At 37.2% G+C, this 18,641-nt stretch overlaps 6 protein-coding genes across 8 annotated transcripts; 5 read left to right on the top strand and 1 right to left on the bottom strand.

Moving 5' to 3' along the window:
* Positions 1-3,092: 3,092 nt before the first annotated feature.
* Positions 3,093-6,249, top strand: LOC103315103 (paired mesoderm homeobox protein 2). The gene is made up of 3 exons (XM_008202947.3): positions 3,093-3,515; positions 5,530-5,711; positions 5,760-6,249. Exons 1-3 carry the CDS (start codon positions 3,368-3,370, stop codon positions 6,162-6,164), a joined length of 735 nt encoding a protein of 244 aa, XP_008201169.1. The 5' UTR covers positions 3,093-3,367; the 3' UTR covers positions 6,165-6,249.
* Positions 6,250-6,585: 336 nt separating this feature from the next.
* LOC103315102 (uncharacterized protein) lies at positions 6,586-8,355 on the top strand. Its single transcript, XM_008202946.3, has 3 exons — positions 6,586-6,750; positions 6,803-6,973; positions 7,019-8,355. Exons 1-3 carry the CDS (start codon positions 6,707-6,709, stop codon positions 8,268-8,270), a joined length of 1,467 nt encoding a protein of 488 aa, XP_008201168.1. The 5' UTR covers positions 6,586-6,706; the 3' UTR covers positions 8,271-8,355.
* Positions 8,296-9,635, bottom strand: LOC663749 (uncharacterized protein). The gene is made up of 3 exons (XM_008202943.3): positions 9,385-9,635; positions 8,909-9,338; positions 8,296-8,861 (listed from the first exon to the last, which is right to left on the bottom strand). Exons 1-3 carry the CDS (start codon positions 9,583-9,585, stop codon positions 8,386-8,388), a joined length of 1,107 nt encoding a protein of 368 aa, XP_008201165.1. The 5' UTR covers positions 9,586-9,635; the 3' UTR covers positions 8,296-8,385.
* A 443-nt stretch (positions 9,636-10,078) lies between these two features.
* Positions 10,079-14,842, top strand: wapl (wings apart-like). Of its 3 annotated transcripts, XM_008202944.3 has the most exons (10): positions 10,079-10,244; positions 10,410-11,692; positions 12,414-12,662; positions 12,712-13,176; positions 13,223-13,445; positions 13,494-13,609; positions 13,656-13,755; positions 13,804-13,974; positions 14,021-14,211; positions 14,265-14,842. In XM_008202944.3, exons 1-10 carry the CDS (start codon positions 10,079-10,081, stop codon positions 14,400-14,402), a joined length of 3,102 nt encoding a protein of 1,033 aa, XP_008201166.1. In that variant the 3' UTR covers positions 14,403-14,842. The 3 variants fall into 3 exon arrangements, with proteins under 3 accessions (XP_008201166.1, XP_064212180.1, XP_064212181.1); XM_064356110.1 differs by having other exon boundaries at positions 13,656-13,974; XM_064356111.1 differs by having other exon boundaries at positions 10,425-11,692; positions 13,656-13,974.
* A 249-nt stretch (positions 14,843-15,091) lies between these two features.
* LOC663722 (amidophosphoribosyltransferase) lies at positions 15,092-17,146 on the top strand. The gene is made up of 5 exons (XM_969757.5): positions 15,092-15,366; positions 15,412-15,926; positions 15,974-16,432; positions 16,547-16,783; positions 16,843-17,146. Exons 1-5 carry the CDS (start codon positions 15,215-15,217, stop codon positions 16,986-16,988), a joined length of 1,509 nt encoding a protein of 502 aa, XP_974850.1. The 5' UTR covers positions 15,092-15,214; the 3' UTR covers positions 16,989-17,146.
* A 38-nt stretch (positions 17,147-17,184) lies between these two features.
* LOC103315101 (uncharacterized protein) lies at positions 17,185-18,589 on the top strand. Its single transcript, XM_008202942.3, has 5 exons — positions 17,185-17,802; positions 17,853-17,929; positions 17,980-18,120; positions 18,172-18,320; positions 18,377-18,589. The coding sequence occupies exons 1-5, from the start codon at positions 17,800-17,802 to the stop codon at positions 18,565-18,567; spliced, it is 561 nt and encodes a 186-aa protein (XP_008201164.1). The 5' UTR covers positions 17,185-17,799; the 3' UTR covers positions 18,568-18,589.
* The last annotated feature ends 52 nt before the right edge of the window (positions 18,590-18,641 follow it).

Consider the following 18,641-nt stretch of genomic DNA (forward strand, 5'->3'; position numbering starts at 1 on the left):
CTGTTGCCGCTTCTGTACCCACATTTTTTATCGAAAAAACTCAACGTCAGTAGGGAGGGACAACTATTGTCCTCACAACAATAGTAAAACCGTTTGCTATCATTTTTTATGACAAGATTCCTGTTTGAAGACACCGAAAAAACAACAGGTAGAGCTTTCCAACAACTCATTTTTTTATCAACTAATATTATTATTAGGACTGCTGCAGAGTATTATTTCGGTAAGCAGCAACATTACTTATCGTAAAGTTAATTTACAACTCCAGGATGTTCTTACACACACTTAAGTATTTATTGTCGCATAAAATTATCCCAATTTATCGCGCATTAAAGACGCTGCTTTGTCATAAATATTACTTGCAGATACATTAATTTTATTGGAATTTGTGGCCACAATCGCTCAAAAGTGTTTCAGTTTGTTTAATCTTCTCGAAAATTGAAACTAATCACTCTAGATATTAGCTGCGTTTGCTGTTTTAATTCAAAGTGCTTTTTTTGCTTCAAAGCGTTGATTGAATCTAAATTCTACCAACGGTCAACCCACGATGAAAAAGTGCAGAAATGTGGAAAAATGTATAGATTTACACCGGGCCCCGCACGTGCCAACTTCATAAAAATACTGCACAGCTTGCAAAGGAATACTGAGGGTGTTTTTATTACAACTATTGGTAAATATGCCCGCATCATTTATGAATAATTTTATTGCAACAATATTTTATGTATCGTGTAACCATAATTTCTATGCCTGATGCGATTGAAAATCGTGTCGTCAAAAAATATGCTAGGGTCCTAAACCATTGAGGAGCCAAATAATATATTAGGTACTCCAAAAAAAATTATATTTGGGGCATTTTAAGCGGTTCGTCGTTTACAAATTAATTTTAAACTCGGTGAAAAGTGGAAAAGGCGCCTTTGAAGTCCTGCCGAAAACAAGTATGCTCCATGTTAGTGGTGCTGTGCGCTCTTCAATTCATCTAAACACTTGTTGACAGATTTTGTTGGTAATCTAAACGAGCGACAGTAGGCGTTCCAAAACTTTTATGTCGAGCGCCAAGCCGGCGATGCACGTGTCCAAGCAAACGCAAAAATAATATCGCAAAAGCCATTGTCTGCCCTCGAGAGAAAATATTCCTTCTTTTATATAAATATAGCCGGAAAGTGTCGCGGCGCACCACCGACAGATACAGATGTGGCATTTAACTGCATCCAAAAGACAAGATGAATTGGGGCTCACATCAAGACAGAGAGCTTCGCTGATTGGCGCAAATTATGTAAACGAGCCAACGGTACGATTACTCACCCCGTCAACACACACATGATATGGAGAAACACGCCACTAAATCATAAAACTAATGAATGATTACTTGCCTTCGCTTAATTTACTGCGGCGTTTGAGGTTGACGTTTTAATAAAGATCTGACGCTCTTAAATTATTCCAAGTGAACTTCCTTTATGGACAACTTCCCAACTTCGCGCACACACAGACAAAAGCTGCTATTCAAGCTTCATCAAGCGGCGCGATTTCGCGCCCGATCATCCACCGCAATAACCATTTCCGGGTGAAAACTAATGAGAAAACTTAGAACTGATATGAAATTGTCCTCTTTCACATCCACTACTGCTGTTCTTTCTAATCGAAAAAACCTTCGAACAAGTGCAGAAGCCTCAAATACCACGAACTCATTACATCCTTAATTATCCTTTGAAAGTTAAGGTCATCCCTATTTTTCAGATTTTTCCATAATTTGTTTCATGGAAAAATGAAGACTCGTGGTATGAGTAGAGTTGAGCCAAGATGACTAGTAGGCATTTTAAAACTTCGATAGAGCTTATTTTTGAAAATAATATAATATACAATTTTTTTGTAATTTAGAGTGCGTGGTTTTATTTTTTAGTTTTGTTTATAACACCACAAAATATTTTCATTTTTGAATAAAAAATTTGTGTAAACTTTGTTTTCTTTAGTAAAAATAAACTATTATTATTATTATTATTATTATTATTATTATTATTATTATTATTATTATTATTATTATTATTATTATTATTATTATTATTATTATTATTATTATTATTATTATCATTATTATTCGTATCGTAATTCATGATTTCTTCTCGCTAAAACTAATAATTGAAAGAAAAATAGAATTATTCGAAGAAATCAAAAAAATCAATTTTATTTTTGTCCTGGTACCAGTTTTTCTATCCAATTCTGACACTGTGTAGTCTAAAAGGAAGCGTACGTAGAGTAATAATTGTTACACATTAAAAAATTTATCGGGTACTTACGATCATAAACTTAGGTGCTAAAATAATGGTAAATTTGGATGGTAGCAAGTAGTTAATTGAGTGATGCAGATATGATTTAAGTAGTTTTGCGGTTGAAATGCCTCGACAGAAATATGCGTATTTTTCAGTCGGTTCAGTGTTCAATAGCAATTTTAATGAAATAACGAGTTGCGCCTTGGGCTTGTGTGTCTGAGTGGGATTTAAATGCTCCACTTGATATTATGGTAATTTAAGTCGAACATGGTTCTGCATATGTGGTTGTTTAGACATGAGACAGTTTTCCAAGATCTAAATGCTCCACTGACTTTGGAGGATGTTCTGGCATGGTCTTGATGTGTGGCGTTATGCCCGCTGTGGGCCGGTCTGGGCTCCAAGACGCCTTTGCCAATCACTCACTTGACAAAAACTTTGATAAATGAACATTTCTTCGCGACATGCCACCCGAAAAATTGGCAATATTTCGGATTAATTAAGCGAGTTTACGTGAATCCGTAATTAGGGAGGAAATGGAAAAAAATTACCCACAGTTAATAAGACCCCCGTCTTTGGTGAGCTAATTAGCCCCAAATCTAGATAATTTTCACGGGCAATAAAAACGATATATGGGTGTTTAAACAGGAATTCGCTTCCTGCACTTTTCCAAACGTCAACACTATTATCCCCAATTACTGTGGCCATAATTTTGGTGAATGATTGGGGCGCCACTTAACATCTTAATACCATTTCGGCTTAAATCCGCCCTCTTTTAAATTAAGTCATTTAGGTGGGGATGGCACGAGACGTCAGTAAGAAATGTTTCAGATCTAAAAGCTCCTGCCAGTTTCCCGTTAGTAGTATCTTAGTGGTCGCATTATTAGATTAGCGTATTCATAAACAAACATTAATTTCAATTTGAGTTTGTGTCAAATTAACAATTCAAAGACTACGGAATTAGTGTCGATTATTATTGAATTGAACTGTAGCACAGTCCCATCGGGAACAGACATTTGTTTTCATTAAAAATTATCTAAAATTTTCTTGTTTAAAGTGATTTTTGATCGGATTATGTTGTTATTAATGGTTTATTAAGTGATTAGAAGATGTTTGCGTTTGAGGGACAGATAACGGATTTGACGGCAGCGACGGAATACAACGGGAGAATTAGTACCAACAATTCGAGACAATTTTCAGTGACTAGTTTATTGAGATTGGGGCAAAAAAGGAGGAATTCGGAGGAATCCAATGAAGGTGAGTAACGTTTTTTCAAAAAAAATACGCATTTAATTATTATTTATTATTATTATTATTTTTCAATAACTTTTGATTTTTTGAAAATTTAGACGAATTTACTAATTCACATCAATAATTTTCTAAAAAAGAACTTGTGAAATCAAGACAATTTACGTTTTTTATTTTTTGTTATAATTAATTTACCATACCTAGGCAAGTTTATGTAGTTTTAATAAAAACTTTTCAAAATTTTTGCGTTTTTATTTTTAATTAATTTTGTATTGCATCCAGAGTTTCATCTTATTTTGAAAACTTTGTAAAATACTGTAGAAACATTTAACAATGTTACTTGTATGCATGAGTATTGGGTAACCATTGTGGGATATTGGTAAATGTTTCCTTACATAAATAAGTACGTAAATAAATTACGTATACTCGTATTTGTTGTAGTACCTAATGTTAAATTTTGCAAATTTTTTTAAGAAAACTTTAACAAAAGGGTTTGTAAGACTTAACTCAGTAACCTACTCGTATACAAGTTATTGTATTAGTAAAATAATAAAGAAACATGTAAATAGACAAATAGAAAATTTATTTAAGAACGTGTAACATTCCTTTTTGCTTATTTTCCTTACTTTATTAAATTAGCTAAAAATTAGCCAACGTAAACAGAAAACAACAATATTTTTATAAAGTTATGTACTTTTCTAGGTGGAAATTCACCAATAACCTGAAGCGCTTTCTGATATTTAATTTTTCAAAAAGAAATAATGAGGTGGTTAATTTCTTATGTTCTAATTGATTTTTTTATTCTTTTGTTTAAATTGGGGAAGTAAAAATACTATATCTTTCCATCTACCTAATGTTCTGTTGTAACAAATAATTAATTAAAACTAATTAGTTACAAAACTATAATACACGCAGTAAAATCAATTAAAACTTTTCAAGCTGAACCTCTTTTAATTCATGCGTTTTTAATGATTTTGTTCTCTCTACTAATAGTACTAATTTTACATTTAGTTTTCATAATCCACTTTTATTTCCCAAATGACACTCTAGATGATTTTTACAATTCAATAAAAAATGCAAAATTCAATTAATGAAAGTTTAAATAAGTCAAAGCTAGGTTTGCAAGTCTAAAATGTATGAAAACTTGATGAACATCGTTCTTGGTTTGTTGTCTTCTTCTCACATTTACATATTTAAACAATTAAATTTTATACACACATAGACCTTTTGATATTCATTTCTCGTATTTATAACGCCGCTTTCTGCAGTTGTTCCCGATGAAATGTAAATTAAAGACACTAATTACACTTTATACAGTGTATTAAAGCAGCTTACGTGCCATTGTCTGTGCATTCGTCTGTTGCCCATATATTTTGCCCATTTAGTGCCAACAGTAGCAACTGCACTCGCCCATAATTTTGACTCACTACTAGGTGAACACGATAATAAAGTCACTTTTCCAAGTAAATTACGGTCTCCTCTAAAAACAAATCTCAACTGTTATTTTATCTGCATTTAATTTACATGTTAAATGTGTCTCACATAGTAAAATAAATCACATTTGATGGCTTAATGAGTTGATGGTTCCAAGAAAGTTTATTTTTAATAAAGCTTTGCGGTTCCCGCAACTGCATAATCGTCAATATTATCGTTTCTATAATCGATGCATCAGTTTCGAATTCGGAATTTTCAGATGTTGCGACTGAAACAGTCTGAAATATCAGATTACGTTGCAACAAGCAGCTCATTGAGATAGACAGAGACGTCTTTGATCTGTCCTTTGATCCAAGCGTTTGAGATATTCCGGTCGGACGCACCGGTCCACGTTTATCATTTCTAATTACATGATGCATTGCTTTTAAAATGATTCTGCTTAAACGCACTGCATGCACACATGTCCCGAGCTTTGCGATTTCATCGCGATTGGCAAATGCAAACATCCGTTCTTACGTAGACCTTGAAAACGCGTCTATTTTTAATTACTATTCGCACTTTTTGGACTTGACTCTTAGCCTTCTTCCAGAATCCGCATCCGAAAACTCGCGAAGCGACGAAAAAACGAAAAAACCGAGACGCAACAGAACCACGTTCACCACCGTCCAGCTTGCAGCTTTGGAGAAAGTTTTTGAAAAAACGCACTATCCGGACGCCTTCGTCCGAGAGGATTTGGCGGCAAAAGTCAACTTGAGCGAAGCCAGAGTTCAAGTAATTGTCGAAAAAAATGCGATTAATTTTTGCTGACTATTTTTTTAGGTTTGGTTCCAGAACCGACGAGCTAAATTTCGCAGAAATGAGAGAAGTTTAAGTCTGCAGCAGACCCCAGCGACCAAATTATCTTGCAACAAGCCTATGACACCGCTGGCTCCTCGGACTGACTCAGTGGAAAAACCTTTATTTTCGCATCAAAACGTAATTCCTCCGCATGCTGCCTCCGATCTGCAATATGTGATGCCTTGGAAGTGTTCTCACGGACAATATGGACAGCCCGACTTATACGGCAATAATTTTAATTCGCCGATGGGGGGCCAAACGTGCCCTTTTCTCCCAACAAACCCTTTCAATTATTGTTCACCCAATATTTCAGCGGGCTCGATGTGCAACCGATTCGACGTAAACTCGCTGAGGTACAGGCATCAAGACTTTACGCTGTCGCCGTAGAAGTGCAATTTGAGGATAATTAACTTGTAAATTTACCACTGATTTAGAAAATAGTTGTTTATTACCAATTAAAGAATTTGACAATGACTGTTGTATTTTTTATTCTTTTTTCAGTGACCTTAGTGAGATACTTACTTACATATAGATACTTTTTACAAAAACTTTCTGGAATCATTTGACTAATTAATTAATTAAACTAAACAAGATAAATATTAAACGGGGCAGTGTTTAATTTTAACAAAAATATTATATTAAAGAACACGAAATATTTGTAATAAGTGTAAAAAAACGGCGCAATAAAAAGTTTATAATTTCTCAAACTTATAATTTTTTTCGGAAATATTTTTTTGGCGGGAAAATACTCTGACAAACATTACTCCTAATATAGTCAACTCACAATACGCGTTTGTGCTGGGTGTGACATACAATAAAATGTCAAATTGTTTGACAATTAAAAAAGTCAGGTTAAGACTAACCCTTTATTTTTATTTCGTAATTGTTCAGGTTTTTTTAATTTAATCTATGTATAAAATGTGTTAAAAATGGATGATAACTTAGACGACTACGACTTTACCCCTTCGTCTAGGTAAAATAAAAAAACACGTTGTGTGATCGGTGTTTTTTACAATTGTCTTTAGTTCAAATTTGGCTTCATTATTTGGCAATAATTCACCACATTCCGAAACCGCTAGCCTCATATACACTGCCCCCAAACAACCAAAGGCTGGAGGTAGTTCCGAAGTAAAAAACGAGGCCCCAAAGGCAGAAAGCAGTGTTGTTTGTGCAAAAGTCGTCCAAGTTTGGAAATTGTAAGTTTTCATAAAATTATGATTCAGTTAATAGAACAGTTTTAGAGTTGAGGGTAAATACCAAGCGTTGGGCAAATATGGCCTTGCTGTTATTGGATCAACAGTTCAAAATTCCTATGAAATTATTTTGTATAAAGAAAAGCGTAATGTGATAATGAGGGCTAAAGTATCGTCTAGTTTTGAAGTGAACTTAAAGAAGGACGATTTTGCTTCGTTTTACGACAATATTCAAGAGAACTGGTTGATCAAATTTAACAATAATGATGACCGTATGGCTGTTATGAACGTTATTGAAAAGTTCGGGTGTGTTGTAAATCGTGTAGTTGAAAAACAAGACCTCAAAACTGAAAAAACTGATGAAGTTGTAACGCCGGAAAATAAAGCTAAGGCTGATATATTGTCAAGAATTGCCAAAATGGGGCAGTCTATTTTACCGAATAAAGACTTAGATACAGATAATGATTCTGTTGAAAGTGCAGACAGTACAGTATCCACCCACCAAGTCAGCTCAACATCAGCTGTTATCAAGACTTCACATCAAATTCAAAACGTTCCAAATAATTTTGTTATGAGTCAACCGATGGTTTACGACCCTTTAAATTTGTTGTTTGCTGAAAACCGTGCACAAAATAGTGAAGTCAGGTTAAATTTATCGCAAATTTCGGACAAATTAAATCAGATTATTAGTTTGGTTGACTCAGATAAGCCCAGTGACAACTCAAATAGCTTGAAAAGTAGACTCAAAGTGTTGGAGTTGCGTAATGAAAACTTGTTGAGGGAATTGGGATCAAGTCAGGAAGAAAACGCAAAACTCAAATTACAATTGAAGGAACACGAAAGTAATTTGAAGAGTGAGGAAGAGAATAAACTGGAATTGAGGCTTTTGGAGGAACAAGAAACCGTCAAACGAGAGAAATTGGAAAAAGAAATTTGTGCACACAAGGACGAAATCGCTGCCCTTTCTAAAACCGTGGAGAAACAAATAGAAGAAATTGAGGCTTGCAAGCAGTCAGAATTAGCTCAGAAAGTTGAAATTTCACGCCTCGAAAATACCATTTCTGATTTGAACACAAAATTGCAAGGTTATGAGAATAAGGAAGCAAGACCAGAAATTTGTGAGGAAAAAAATGCGAAATTTATTGCGTCACTCAAGGATGCGATGAATAATATGTACGCAAATATTATGTCAAGTTGCAGCGAAGATCAGCAAACCGAAATCGGCAAAATTGTTGCCCAAAACATCAAAACCACGACACTACAAATAATTCAAAATTTCCAACAAGAGTATGAAAGTTAGACTGAGGGAAAATAATCATTTCCAATTATTTGTGATACGTATTATATTCGTTAAAAAATACTACAAAATAAACAATTCAAATGCATTTTTGTTATTTACAACACTAATTAGATAATCACAATTCAATATGCCTCTGCATTATCCTAGTTTCCAGATCCAAGTGAATTTTCTCGACCTTCCTTGCATGCTTTTTAATCGTGTCTTCCATCATCTGCATTCCGTTTGTTTTACCCCCTGCCATTTCCATTTTTTTCTTGTGCAGATCTTCTTTCAAGGCAGCTTCAGCCTGAAGATGCCTCAATTTAAGTAACCTATTTTCATAGTGCAGGAGCTCCACTCGTAACGACTCCAACTCGTCAGGTTTAAAGTTACTTTCAATTGCGATTTTCCATAAACCTTGAACTTTGGGTTCCACAAATTCTTTACTGTTGGGCCCCTTTGCCGCCAGCAAATGCAAGCGGTCGTAGCCGTCCCGGATATCCTTGTGCTGCTCCCTGAGGAGGTTCACTTTGTCCAGATAATCCTTGTTTGCCTGTGGCTCTTCCAGACTTTCAATGGTGTTGAATTTGTCTAAACCATCATCTACCGAATCTAGAATTAAAAAATTAATTTGTGGCACAACGATTGAAGGAACATACTGGCAGTGTTATCGTCTTGTTCCTTGCCTTTGACATCATGCAACAAAGCGTAATATTGGTCAACTTTATCCTGGTGGTGGGTAAATTCCTCTTTTAAAGCCGCCAACTCCTCGGCCGTAAAACCAGCAGTCTCGGCTTTTTCCCACAGTTTGTTCAACTTTTTATCTTTAAATAAACTCTTGTTTATGTATTTGTCGGAGGCCTCATTCAGAGGTTTATGAGCTCTATATTTAGACGGGTCTTGCACGTCATCGGCTTGGTCCAGTAAATTATAGGACCCCATTATTGTCAGCAATTTCTTCCTCAACTCGGCCTCTTTTAACCCGTCTTTGTCCTTCCCCTCTGCTTTCAAATGCTTCCAAGTGATTTCCTCTTTATCGTGCAATTTCAATTCGCCAAACAGGGATTTTAGTTTAGGTTCAGAGAGCCTCTAAATATTAATTTAATTAAAGCAGCTACTGGTTGTAAATACGTACCACCACAGCCTTGGACCATAAGAGATTTAATTTAGCCATCCTGAAAGGCTTATCCAGGTGCTTCAGCGACACCGGCCGAAAATCCACATCATCGTTCGATTTTTTCACATTCGCTTCGGCCGAATATTTATTGTGACAATGAGAAATCGACGAAAAACTAACAATTAACACACCAATTATCAACTTATCGATAGGACACATCTTTTTGGGTTATTTTTGAAAAGTTGGACGAAAATTTTTGACAGTTGCAAGCGGTTGTATAAATTTGACAGATGAGCGTCGTTGCAACAGCCAACTGTGCAACCTTACGTAGATTTCGTAGCCGTTATTTACTGGCGTGTTTATAACGTGAAAATTCTATTGACAAGAAAAACCTAATTATTTCCCGCATTTTCCCAAAAGTGGAAACCCTCATACAAATAATGTGGTATCTGTGACACCTTACCAATGCCTGCAAGCCCACTTAATAAATATCAATGGACCTTCATCATTTGATGAAAATGGCGAAGTTGAACCAATTTTAACAAAATACACCAAAATGTACAGATAAATCGCCAAAATAACATCATGGAACTCGATAGTATTACTAGATAGGACGTTGGGGACGCGTTTGTATTGCCAGGAATTTTGCCAGGGCTCAAGTTTTAATCCGAAATGTTTGAGTGAGGGGTACTTTTGAGTTCAACTTTTAAAAATGTCAAGAGGGTATGGGAAGTATCGCCGTGGAGGAAGTTCACATGCAAGTTTCCATTTCGACAATTTATTTAAGGAAAATGCTAACAAACCATCTGCCGCAAGGTCTGCAGCCACTGTGGGCAAGTGGGGCATCACCTCCTTCACTTCCATACGTACCAGCAATGGTAAGTTGCCCCTCGACAATTTTCGACATACAACTATAATTTCGCAACAGTTCTGTTTTTGTGGTCATTAATACTTATGGAATTGAGTTGATTTAGTTAGGTTTTTTTAAGAGCCAGTAGTTTAAGCTCTCAAAGCCCCCATTCACTGTAGTTGTTATAATCCAGGTTTGTCTCGTTCAGAAAACGAAAAAAACGCCTCATCTGAAGGAGAGTCCGTGCCGAAGCCGAAGAAGTTCTTCAAGAGTCGCAACACGGAACCCCCTGACCTGTCTTCGTCCTACAAGGCCGACATGACATACGGCAACGTAACAAAGAAGCTGAAATTAGTAAACGAACCGACGGAGAAATCCAAAAGTGTTGGTCGTAAATTTTTTTCGTCAAAGAGCAACTCGCCTGAAAAGACTGTACTAAGTTCAAATGTAAATAATTCTAAACGAAACGAAACAAAACCTCCAATAGTTTTAAGGATATGTAAAGGAAAATCCCAGTTAGTGAACGATTCGGACGAATCTGAAAGCACGCCCACACCATCCAGCACCCCATCGACTTCAAACGCCACCTCTCCAAGGGCTCTCAGGGACACAGCACAAAGATCACCAAATTGTCGCATCACCAGGTCAGCGAGAAGAAGCATGCAACAGGACCCCAGCAGCAGTCCGGCAACGGCCGACACTCCGACCGAATTCTCCCTCTTCACTTCGCCCAAACAGGACATAGACCTGTCCCCGCAATACATCCCAGCTGAAAGATACGAAATGGAGCGGAAAGCCATGTACGATAACTTGCTTAAACCAAACTCGCCTTCGCAGCTGTTCCCCGAAGAGAAGAACAGCACCGAAGATTCAGGAATTGATTACGTAGATAGCGAAATTAGTGCCGAAAAAGAGCCGGAAGAAACCGACAAAACCGAACAAATCGAAACTAAACCGAGTGAAACCATCGAAGAAAAAAGCCAACCGGTTGAAGAAACCAAATCGGGGGAAGAACCAGTGACCAAGGGTTCAATAGAAGAGGAATGGGACACCGACGAGGACAGCAACAGCACCACCCCAGACTCAGAAATCAAAACGCAGCTAACCGAGGATTCGGAACCGCTCCCACTGCCGGTGGAAGAGCAGAAGGAGAAAAGTGCGGAAGAAGGCGCCCCCGAAACTAGCCCTCCCGTTAAATTAGTTATCTCAAAGAAGAAAGGAAGTATTTTTAAAAGTAGACCTTTAGTTACGGACGTGACGAAAAAACGGCGCGCGTTGTACAGACACAAGTGGAGTGATGATAAAGACGCCACGCAAAAATCGAACGAAAATCCTAGTAGCAATAATACGGGTGGTTCAGTGTATGACGAGTTCAGTTTTAATGATGATCCTTTGACGAGGGTCACGGTTGGGGGCAACAGCGACGGCGAGGACGAGAGTGTGACCAGTATCAAGTGCACCAAGAGTGACAAAGGGGTGAGTTGTATGAAGACAAAAAAATACAAGCATTAAAAAGTAACTCATGTTTACAAAAAATTATTTTTGAACATTATATTAAAATTAAAATAATATTTATACGAAATTTAACAAATAAAATATATTTATTTTTTTTATTATGCCCATAGAACACTACATAATTTAATATAATTTAAATGGCCTCAATTTGGTGATGAACTGATGAATTTTTTAAAAGTTTTTTTCTGTAATATAATCATAAACTGTACTTTTAAACTAGTTATTAACATAATACAGCATGAATTAATTGTGTATTCCTGAATTTTTTTGAATAAAATAATAAGTAATTGAATCAAATAAATTGAAGCATCAAAAAAAATAAGAAGAAGATAAACAATTCACAGTTATCTATACTTGGAGTACAGACGTTCTGCTAATTTTTTAATTTAAATATTGAATATTACATAGTACCATAAGTAATTAATAATTCTTTTTACAACCGAATCATATATACTTGAAATATTTTGTAAACCAGTGTAATTAAATAAGAACAGGTTTTAGTTAATATAAACAAAAGTGAGAGACGCATTTTTTGTAAAGAAAACATTAAAAAAGCTTCATTTGGATGGTATTACGCATTTGTCAATAAAAAGTTATTTGCTAAAAAAATAAACGTTCTTGTTATTTCGCTTTGTGGACTGTTACTGTTTGGTTTATCTGATTAATTTGTATGTTTTCTCAGTTTTACACAGTCGTCCGCAACGTGAAGAAAGCCCACCAGATCCAGGAAATCGGCGAATTTCAAGAATTCAACGACGACGTGGAGTACATCCTTGATGCCTTGCAGGATAATAATCCAATCAGTACTCGCTGTTTATCGGCCATTACTCTAGCTTCTAAATGTATGGTGCCTGCGTTCCGGATGCACGTGCGTGCTCACGGAACCGTAGCTAAATTTTTCAAGGCACTACATGACGCCACCAAAGACCAAGTATTATTTCACCAATTGAAATTTCCAAATTACTCAAATCGTGTTTTAGAGTCTTGGTCTATGTACAGCGACTGTCATGTTCGTCCTGAGCCAGGACCGGCTCAACATGGACCTAGACCGCGATTGCCTCGAACTCATGTTAAACCTTCTCGAATCGGACGTAAGCTACCAGCAAGCGCTCGACGTCTGCGGCTTGAGCTCGGCCCAGTTGGAGAAAAATAAACAGAAAGTTAGGGAGCTGTGTGCCGAGATACAAAGTCAAGGGCATGCCATGCATCTGAATCTCGATAATATAACTGTGGGTCAATTGGCAATGGAGACGCTTTTGAGTCTCACGTCGAAAAGGGCAGGCGAGTGGTTCAAGGAGGAGCTGCGGGAGTTGGGCGGCTTGGAGCATATTATGAAGACGATATGCGAGTGCTGTAGACAGGTGTCTGATTATGTGGTTTCGTGGACTGATGCCTTGTTAGATAAACTTCGGAAAGTTGATAGGTGTTTACGTGTGCTGGAAAATGTACGATTTTTATGTGAATCGGCGCAAAATAACTTTTCACTTGTAGGTCACTCATAATAATGAAGAGAATCAAACGTACCTGTTAAAATATAATGATGGAGTAATTTTAGATACGCTCGTTAATTTGTATAAACTATGTGATGGTGAAATACCTCTGTATCCAGTGACTGATATAACCGATAAGGAGTCGACTGGGACTATAATAAGGGAAGCTCTTCTCGTAACTCTGAAAGTATTAATTAATTTAACACACCACTTTAGTAAACAATGTAGGTTCTGACAGTTAAAATTTCACCCAATTAACACTGTTTTTACAGCCATGGGAAGTACCTTAATAGGTTCGAGGAACGGCATTATTGAAACAAGCCTGCATCTGCTTCTCCAAGTGCCGCACTATATCCCCGAACAAAAGAAATTCGAATTGGGAGTTTTGGTAATAATTTATTGTGTCCCAAACTTCAAATAACCAACTATTCCAGGTCCTCATGTTGTTGATTAACCTTATTCAAGATAACGACAACAACAAGAAGCTGTTGATTGAAGCCAAAGCCCCGTCAAAGCTGGAAAGTATTTATTCAAGTGAGTCAAAAATCACTTCGGTGGTGTTTGCTGACTGTGAATTTGTAGGAGAAGAAAGTGCCGTTGAGGCTTTGATCGCGCAATTTTATCACTGGGAAGGGTGTGCGAAAATCGCTGAAAAACGGACCAACGCGATATTGGACGGTGAAAAAGATGAGAACAGTGGTAACGTTGCGTACAAGTCAAATGAGGAATTTATCGAGGAAACTGTCGCTAAATGTGAGTTATAATAATTTGTTGCGATTTTATAACTGTGTGGTTCTAGTGCTACAAAAAGCCGGCACACATATGGAGTACACCTTCCTGGCTTCGTACATCGTTATGTTGATTGGATTCCTGATAATGGACAACAAGGAGTACCAAAATAACGTGCGACAGTTCCTCCGTGGGAACAATTTTGCCGATATGGTCGAACTGTTGAAGAAGTTCTTCAATTTTATGAATTTAACTGCTTCGGTACGTGTTGTTTTGTTGCTAAATGTTGGTTTTATGATTGTTTTTTTTTACAGACGGAAGCGTCAAGCGTTTGCGCAATTAAAGCCACCGAAAAAGTCATCAAGTTTCTGGAAGAGTGTGACAGTCCTCCGCCTGAAGAGAAGCCGAGTTATACGGAGTGTATGGATCTTAGTTACACAATGGCACACTAGCATTTAAATATTGTAAAGAATCAGTTTTGGTAAATCGTAAGAACGTTTCAAAGTGGTGATTGACTATGAAAATGCACCATCATTTCTCTAGTACTTACAGTTTACTGAAATCACAAAAGTAGAAAAAATACAAAAAAATAGTCATATTGATAGTTGACCTAGATTACTGAACTGAAACATTTCATTCTTTATTTTATTACCTTATTCTGTTGTTAGTATTATTTAGTGTTAAGCCTATGAAATTTAACGTAAGGTTCAGTATGTCGTTTTATATTTTTATCGTGGCGAATTTATAGTTTTGTTCAAGTGTATATACTTACTACTGTATATGAATTTTCTTATTTATTTCATGACTAGATTACTTGTAAAATTACCATAATGTTATTTGGATTGTTTAAATATAATGTACATAATAAATACTGATACTTTTTAAAGTTTTATTCATTGAGTTTCTTTCAAACCTGCACAGACAATACTTCACGGGGCGATGAACAGACACCGTAGAAAAAAATTAAAAATACCTTCTTATAAAAAATTGGATTACCTTGTACCTACCTGTCCTAAAGAGTCCCATCTAATCAATAATGATTGTATGTTATTTAAACATGAGTCAGAATAATAATTTATTTCTCTTGGCCTCTGCGAAATAAATTGTGAAGATATGCAAATAATTTTCCCCTACGATTTTTATGTTGCCTACGTAGCACCCATCCCTCGCCCATTCATGGGTCTCAAAACGTGCAACAGGTGTTTTACAGTTATTTGTAACCTGAAACCACGTGTGTGCAGTTTTTGAATTTGTAAGTTCAGCAATGGCATTGAAAAATGCGCCTCGGGACGACTTTACTTCCGGTTTGACGCACGAATGCGGCGTTTTTGGGGCTATCGGCACAAGTGACTGGCCCAACACGAACTCTGAAATCGCTCAGATAATCTGTATCGGTTTGGAAGCCCTCCAGCATCGGTAAAGTCGCTGGGGTTATCAAACGAATGATTAATTATTTAATAGGGGTCAAGAGTCATGCGGTGTCGCAACAAGCGAAGGAAGCGAAGATTTTCACATCCACAAAGGCATGGGCTTGGTCAAGAACGTCTTCAATAACGACAATATCAGCAAACTGAAAGGCTCACTAGGGATTGGGCACACGAGATATGCCACTAGGGCCGCTTCGGCTGCTATCAATTGCCAACCGTTTGTGGTGCACTCCATGCACGGTTCCTTGGCCACGGCGCACAATGGCGAGCTAGTAAACTGCTCTAGTTTGAGGAAAAAGGTTCTAGACCGGGGTGTGGGGCTTTCTACGCACTCCGACAGCGAAATTATAACACAAGCTCTGTGCTTAATACCGCCAGAAGGCGAAGTCAATGGTCCCGATTGGCCCGCAAGGATCCGTCATTTCATGCAAATGGCCCCCTTGAGCTACTCGCTAGTCCTGATGCTCAAGGACCGCATTTACGCTGTTAGGGACCCGTACGGCAACCGGCCCTTGTGTCTCGGCAAAATTTTGCCCCCTCATTGCGACAGTAATAACTATTCTGTGAAAAGTCCTTAAACTTTTATAATTAAACAGGGAATGACGAAAGCGTGCAGCCTGAGGGATGGCTCGTTTCGTCCGAATCGTGCGCCTTTTTGACCATCACCAGATACGTTCGGGAGGTTTTACCGGGGGAAATCGTCGAAATGACACACCAGGGTGTGCGAACGGTTGATATAGTAGCTCGACCGGCTAACAAACAACTAGCTTTTTGCATTTTCGAATATGTTTATTTCGCGAGGCCCAATAGTATTTTTGAGGGGCAAGAGGTGTACACTGTGCGGTCGCACTGTGGCAGGCAATTGGCCATTGAACATCCGGTTGAAGCGGACATTGTGGGGTCTGTGCCCGAATCGGGGAATGCGGCCGCTTTTGGCTACTCCAAGGAGTCGAATATCCCGATGGGGGAGCTTTTGACAAAAAATACGTACGTTGGCAGGACGTTCATCCAACCGAACAATCGGCTTCGCCAGCTGAACGTCGCCTTGAAGTTTAGTAAGTGTTTTTCCCCAAAAACATTGCTTGAGCAGCACTTTTATCCGTGTGACATAATACCGGATGTTGCGGCGTAAAGTTTCACACAAATGCACTTTTCTGTAATTTATGCAGGCCCCATATCGACGAATGTAAAAGGCAAAAGAATTATTCTTATTGACGATTCGATTGTAAGAGGCAATACTATTGGTCCTATCATAAAATTGTTACGTCGCGTGGGGGCTAAAGAGGTGCATATTAGAGTGGCAAGTCCGCCTTTGAAGTACCCCTGCTTCATGGGAATTAATATTCCGACTAGAGAAGAGTTGATTGCTAATGATTTAGATTCGAGAAGTCTTGCTGATAAAGTTGGTACGAAAAATGCGAAAAATATTTTAATGTGTTTGCGTTACATTGTTAAATATTTTTAGGAGCCGATAGTTTGGAATATTTGAGTGTGGAAGGGCTTGTTAAGGCGGTACACAGAAATATTGAAAAGGGGGCTGAGAAGGGGCACTGCACCGCTTGCTTGACTGGCGAATACCCAGAAGAAATCCCCTATGAATTACAGTGGTAATCTCAAGGAAAAATATTATTGTAATATGATGTAACATTCCATTATTTTTTTGGACATGACAAGTAGTAGCAATAGGATGTGATACAAATTGCAATCACAGGTGATACAAAATCAGTATTTTGTATTATAAGAATAAATAAACAAACATTTTGATTGAATATTTTATTTCTAAGCCAAAAGCTTTGACCTGAAATGAATCGCATAATAACACACAACAAGCGAAAAAGCAACAGCTAAACATTCACAACTAATCCACGGCCCTTTGTAAGTCCCTGGATGATTGATTGTGATCACTGCAAAGTGCGGAACTGTTTTCAAATCATCTCCAGCTCTCTGTGCTTTCCGCAATAAGGCGTAACCATCGTCGTCAAAGAGTTTAATAGTGATATCCCCATTCCTGGCATTCTTCACTTCTTCAGTCCAACTTATCTGGTATTTGTTTGGTCCCGTCATTCCAACCGGTTGAATTGTATCACCCAGTAAAGAATACAAATTTGTAAGTGATCCCGACCCACATTTTACATTAAATTCCGAAATGTAAGCAATGTGAGTGAGGATTGTTGCGTCTTGAGTTGTGTAACTCGTCGACTTAATTTCCGGATTTTCACACGAACTGAACGCGCCGCTTATAAGAAACACTTGGAACACAAAAAACAGCGGGATTTTATTCATTTTTCCCGTTATTTGAACAAATTATGATCACCGGTAGTTTACAAATTTGTGGTTAGGTTTAAAATGTCATTAAGTAACCTCAAAAAATTTTAACACGTTTTTTTGGTTTTCGGTTCTGCAAGGATTATTCAGTATCGAAATGGTGCGATTTTATAAAATTTTTAAGTTGCGTTAATTTATTCATGTTTTTAGCCGAAAGCTGCAGTTATATCACAGTGTAAGCACCCAAACAGCAGAAAGACCAATGCCCTTGTGAAACAAATCAAAAAGTAGAGTAAAAATACGTTATATGAAAAAGTATTGGTATCGTAATTTTTAGGACCAAGGCCCGTGAAAAAATCAAGCAAAACAGTAATATAAAGTTAAATTTGTTGGGAGAGAAAATTTTATGGTTCAGAGACAACTTGGAGCCAGATTGTAGTTCATACAGCCCTAAAAAAGCCTTGGGATTAGTCGAAAAGTAGTTTTATTGAATTGAGGTTTAAACTACTTTTTTAAACTATTTTTCTAGATATTTGTCAAGGTTTGATGAAGAGCTGGAACAAATAAAACTGAAACACTCAATTGGGAATAGGAAAAATCGTCAACATGCAAGTAGAGAAGATATTATTAAATTGACTATGAAAACAGAAAAGGAAGAATTCAATACATGTGGTTTGGGTAGGATTTGATTAATTAAAAATTGCCCCCCCCCAATTAAAATTTATTGTTTTTAGAAATTCCTGATCTTTTGAACACACAACAATATCGTCTGTTGAAAGAATGGAATGGTGAATTGAGATTTCTACCAAAATTTAAGCTAAAACGCTATAATCGCAAAGCTCTAGAGAATGCAACCAATAACAAGGAACCAAGACCTCCACAATCACAAACAAGTTGTACGAACGATACAATGGATACTACTTAAATAAATAATTTTTTTAATAAGACTTGTGTTTTTTATCTTCCTTTTTTCCTCTTTGAACATGGCGCGGATATGGC

This window comes from Tribolium castaneum, chromosome 4 (assembly GCF_031307605.1).
Source record: "Tribolium castaneum strain GA2 chromosome 4, icTriCast1.1, whole genome shotgun sequence".
Classification (NCBI taxonomy): domain Eukaryota; kingdom Metazoa; phylum Arthropoda; class Insecta; order Coleoptera; family Tenebrionidae; genus Tribolium; species Tribolium castaneum.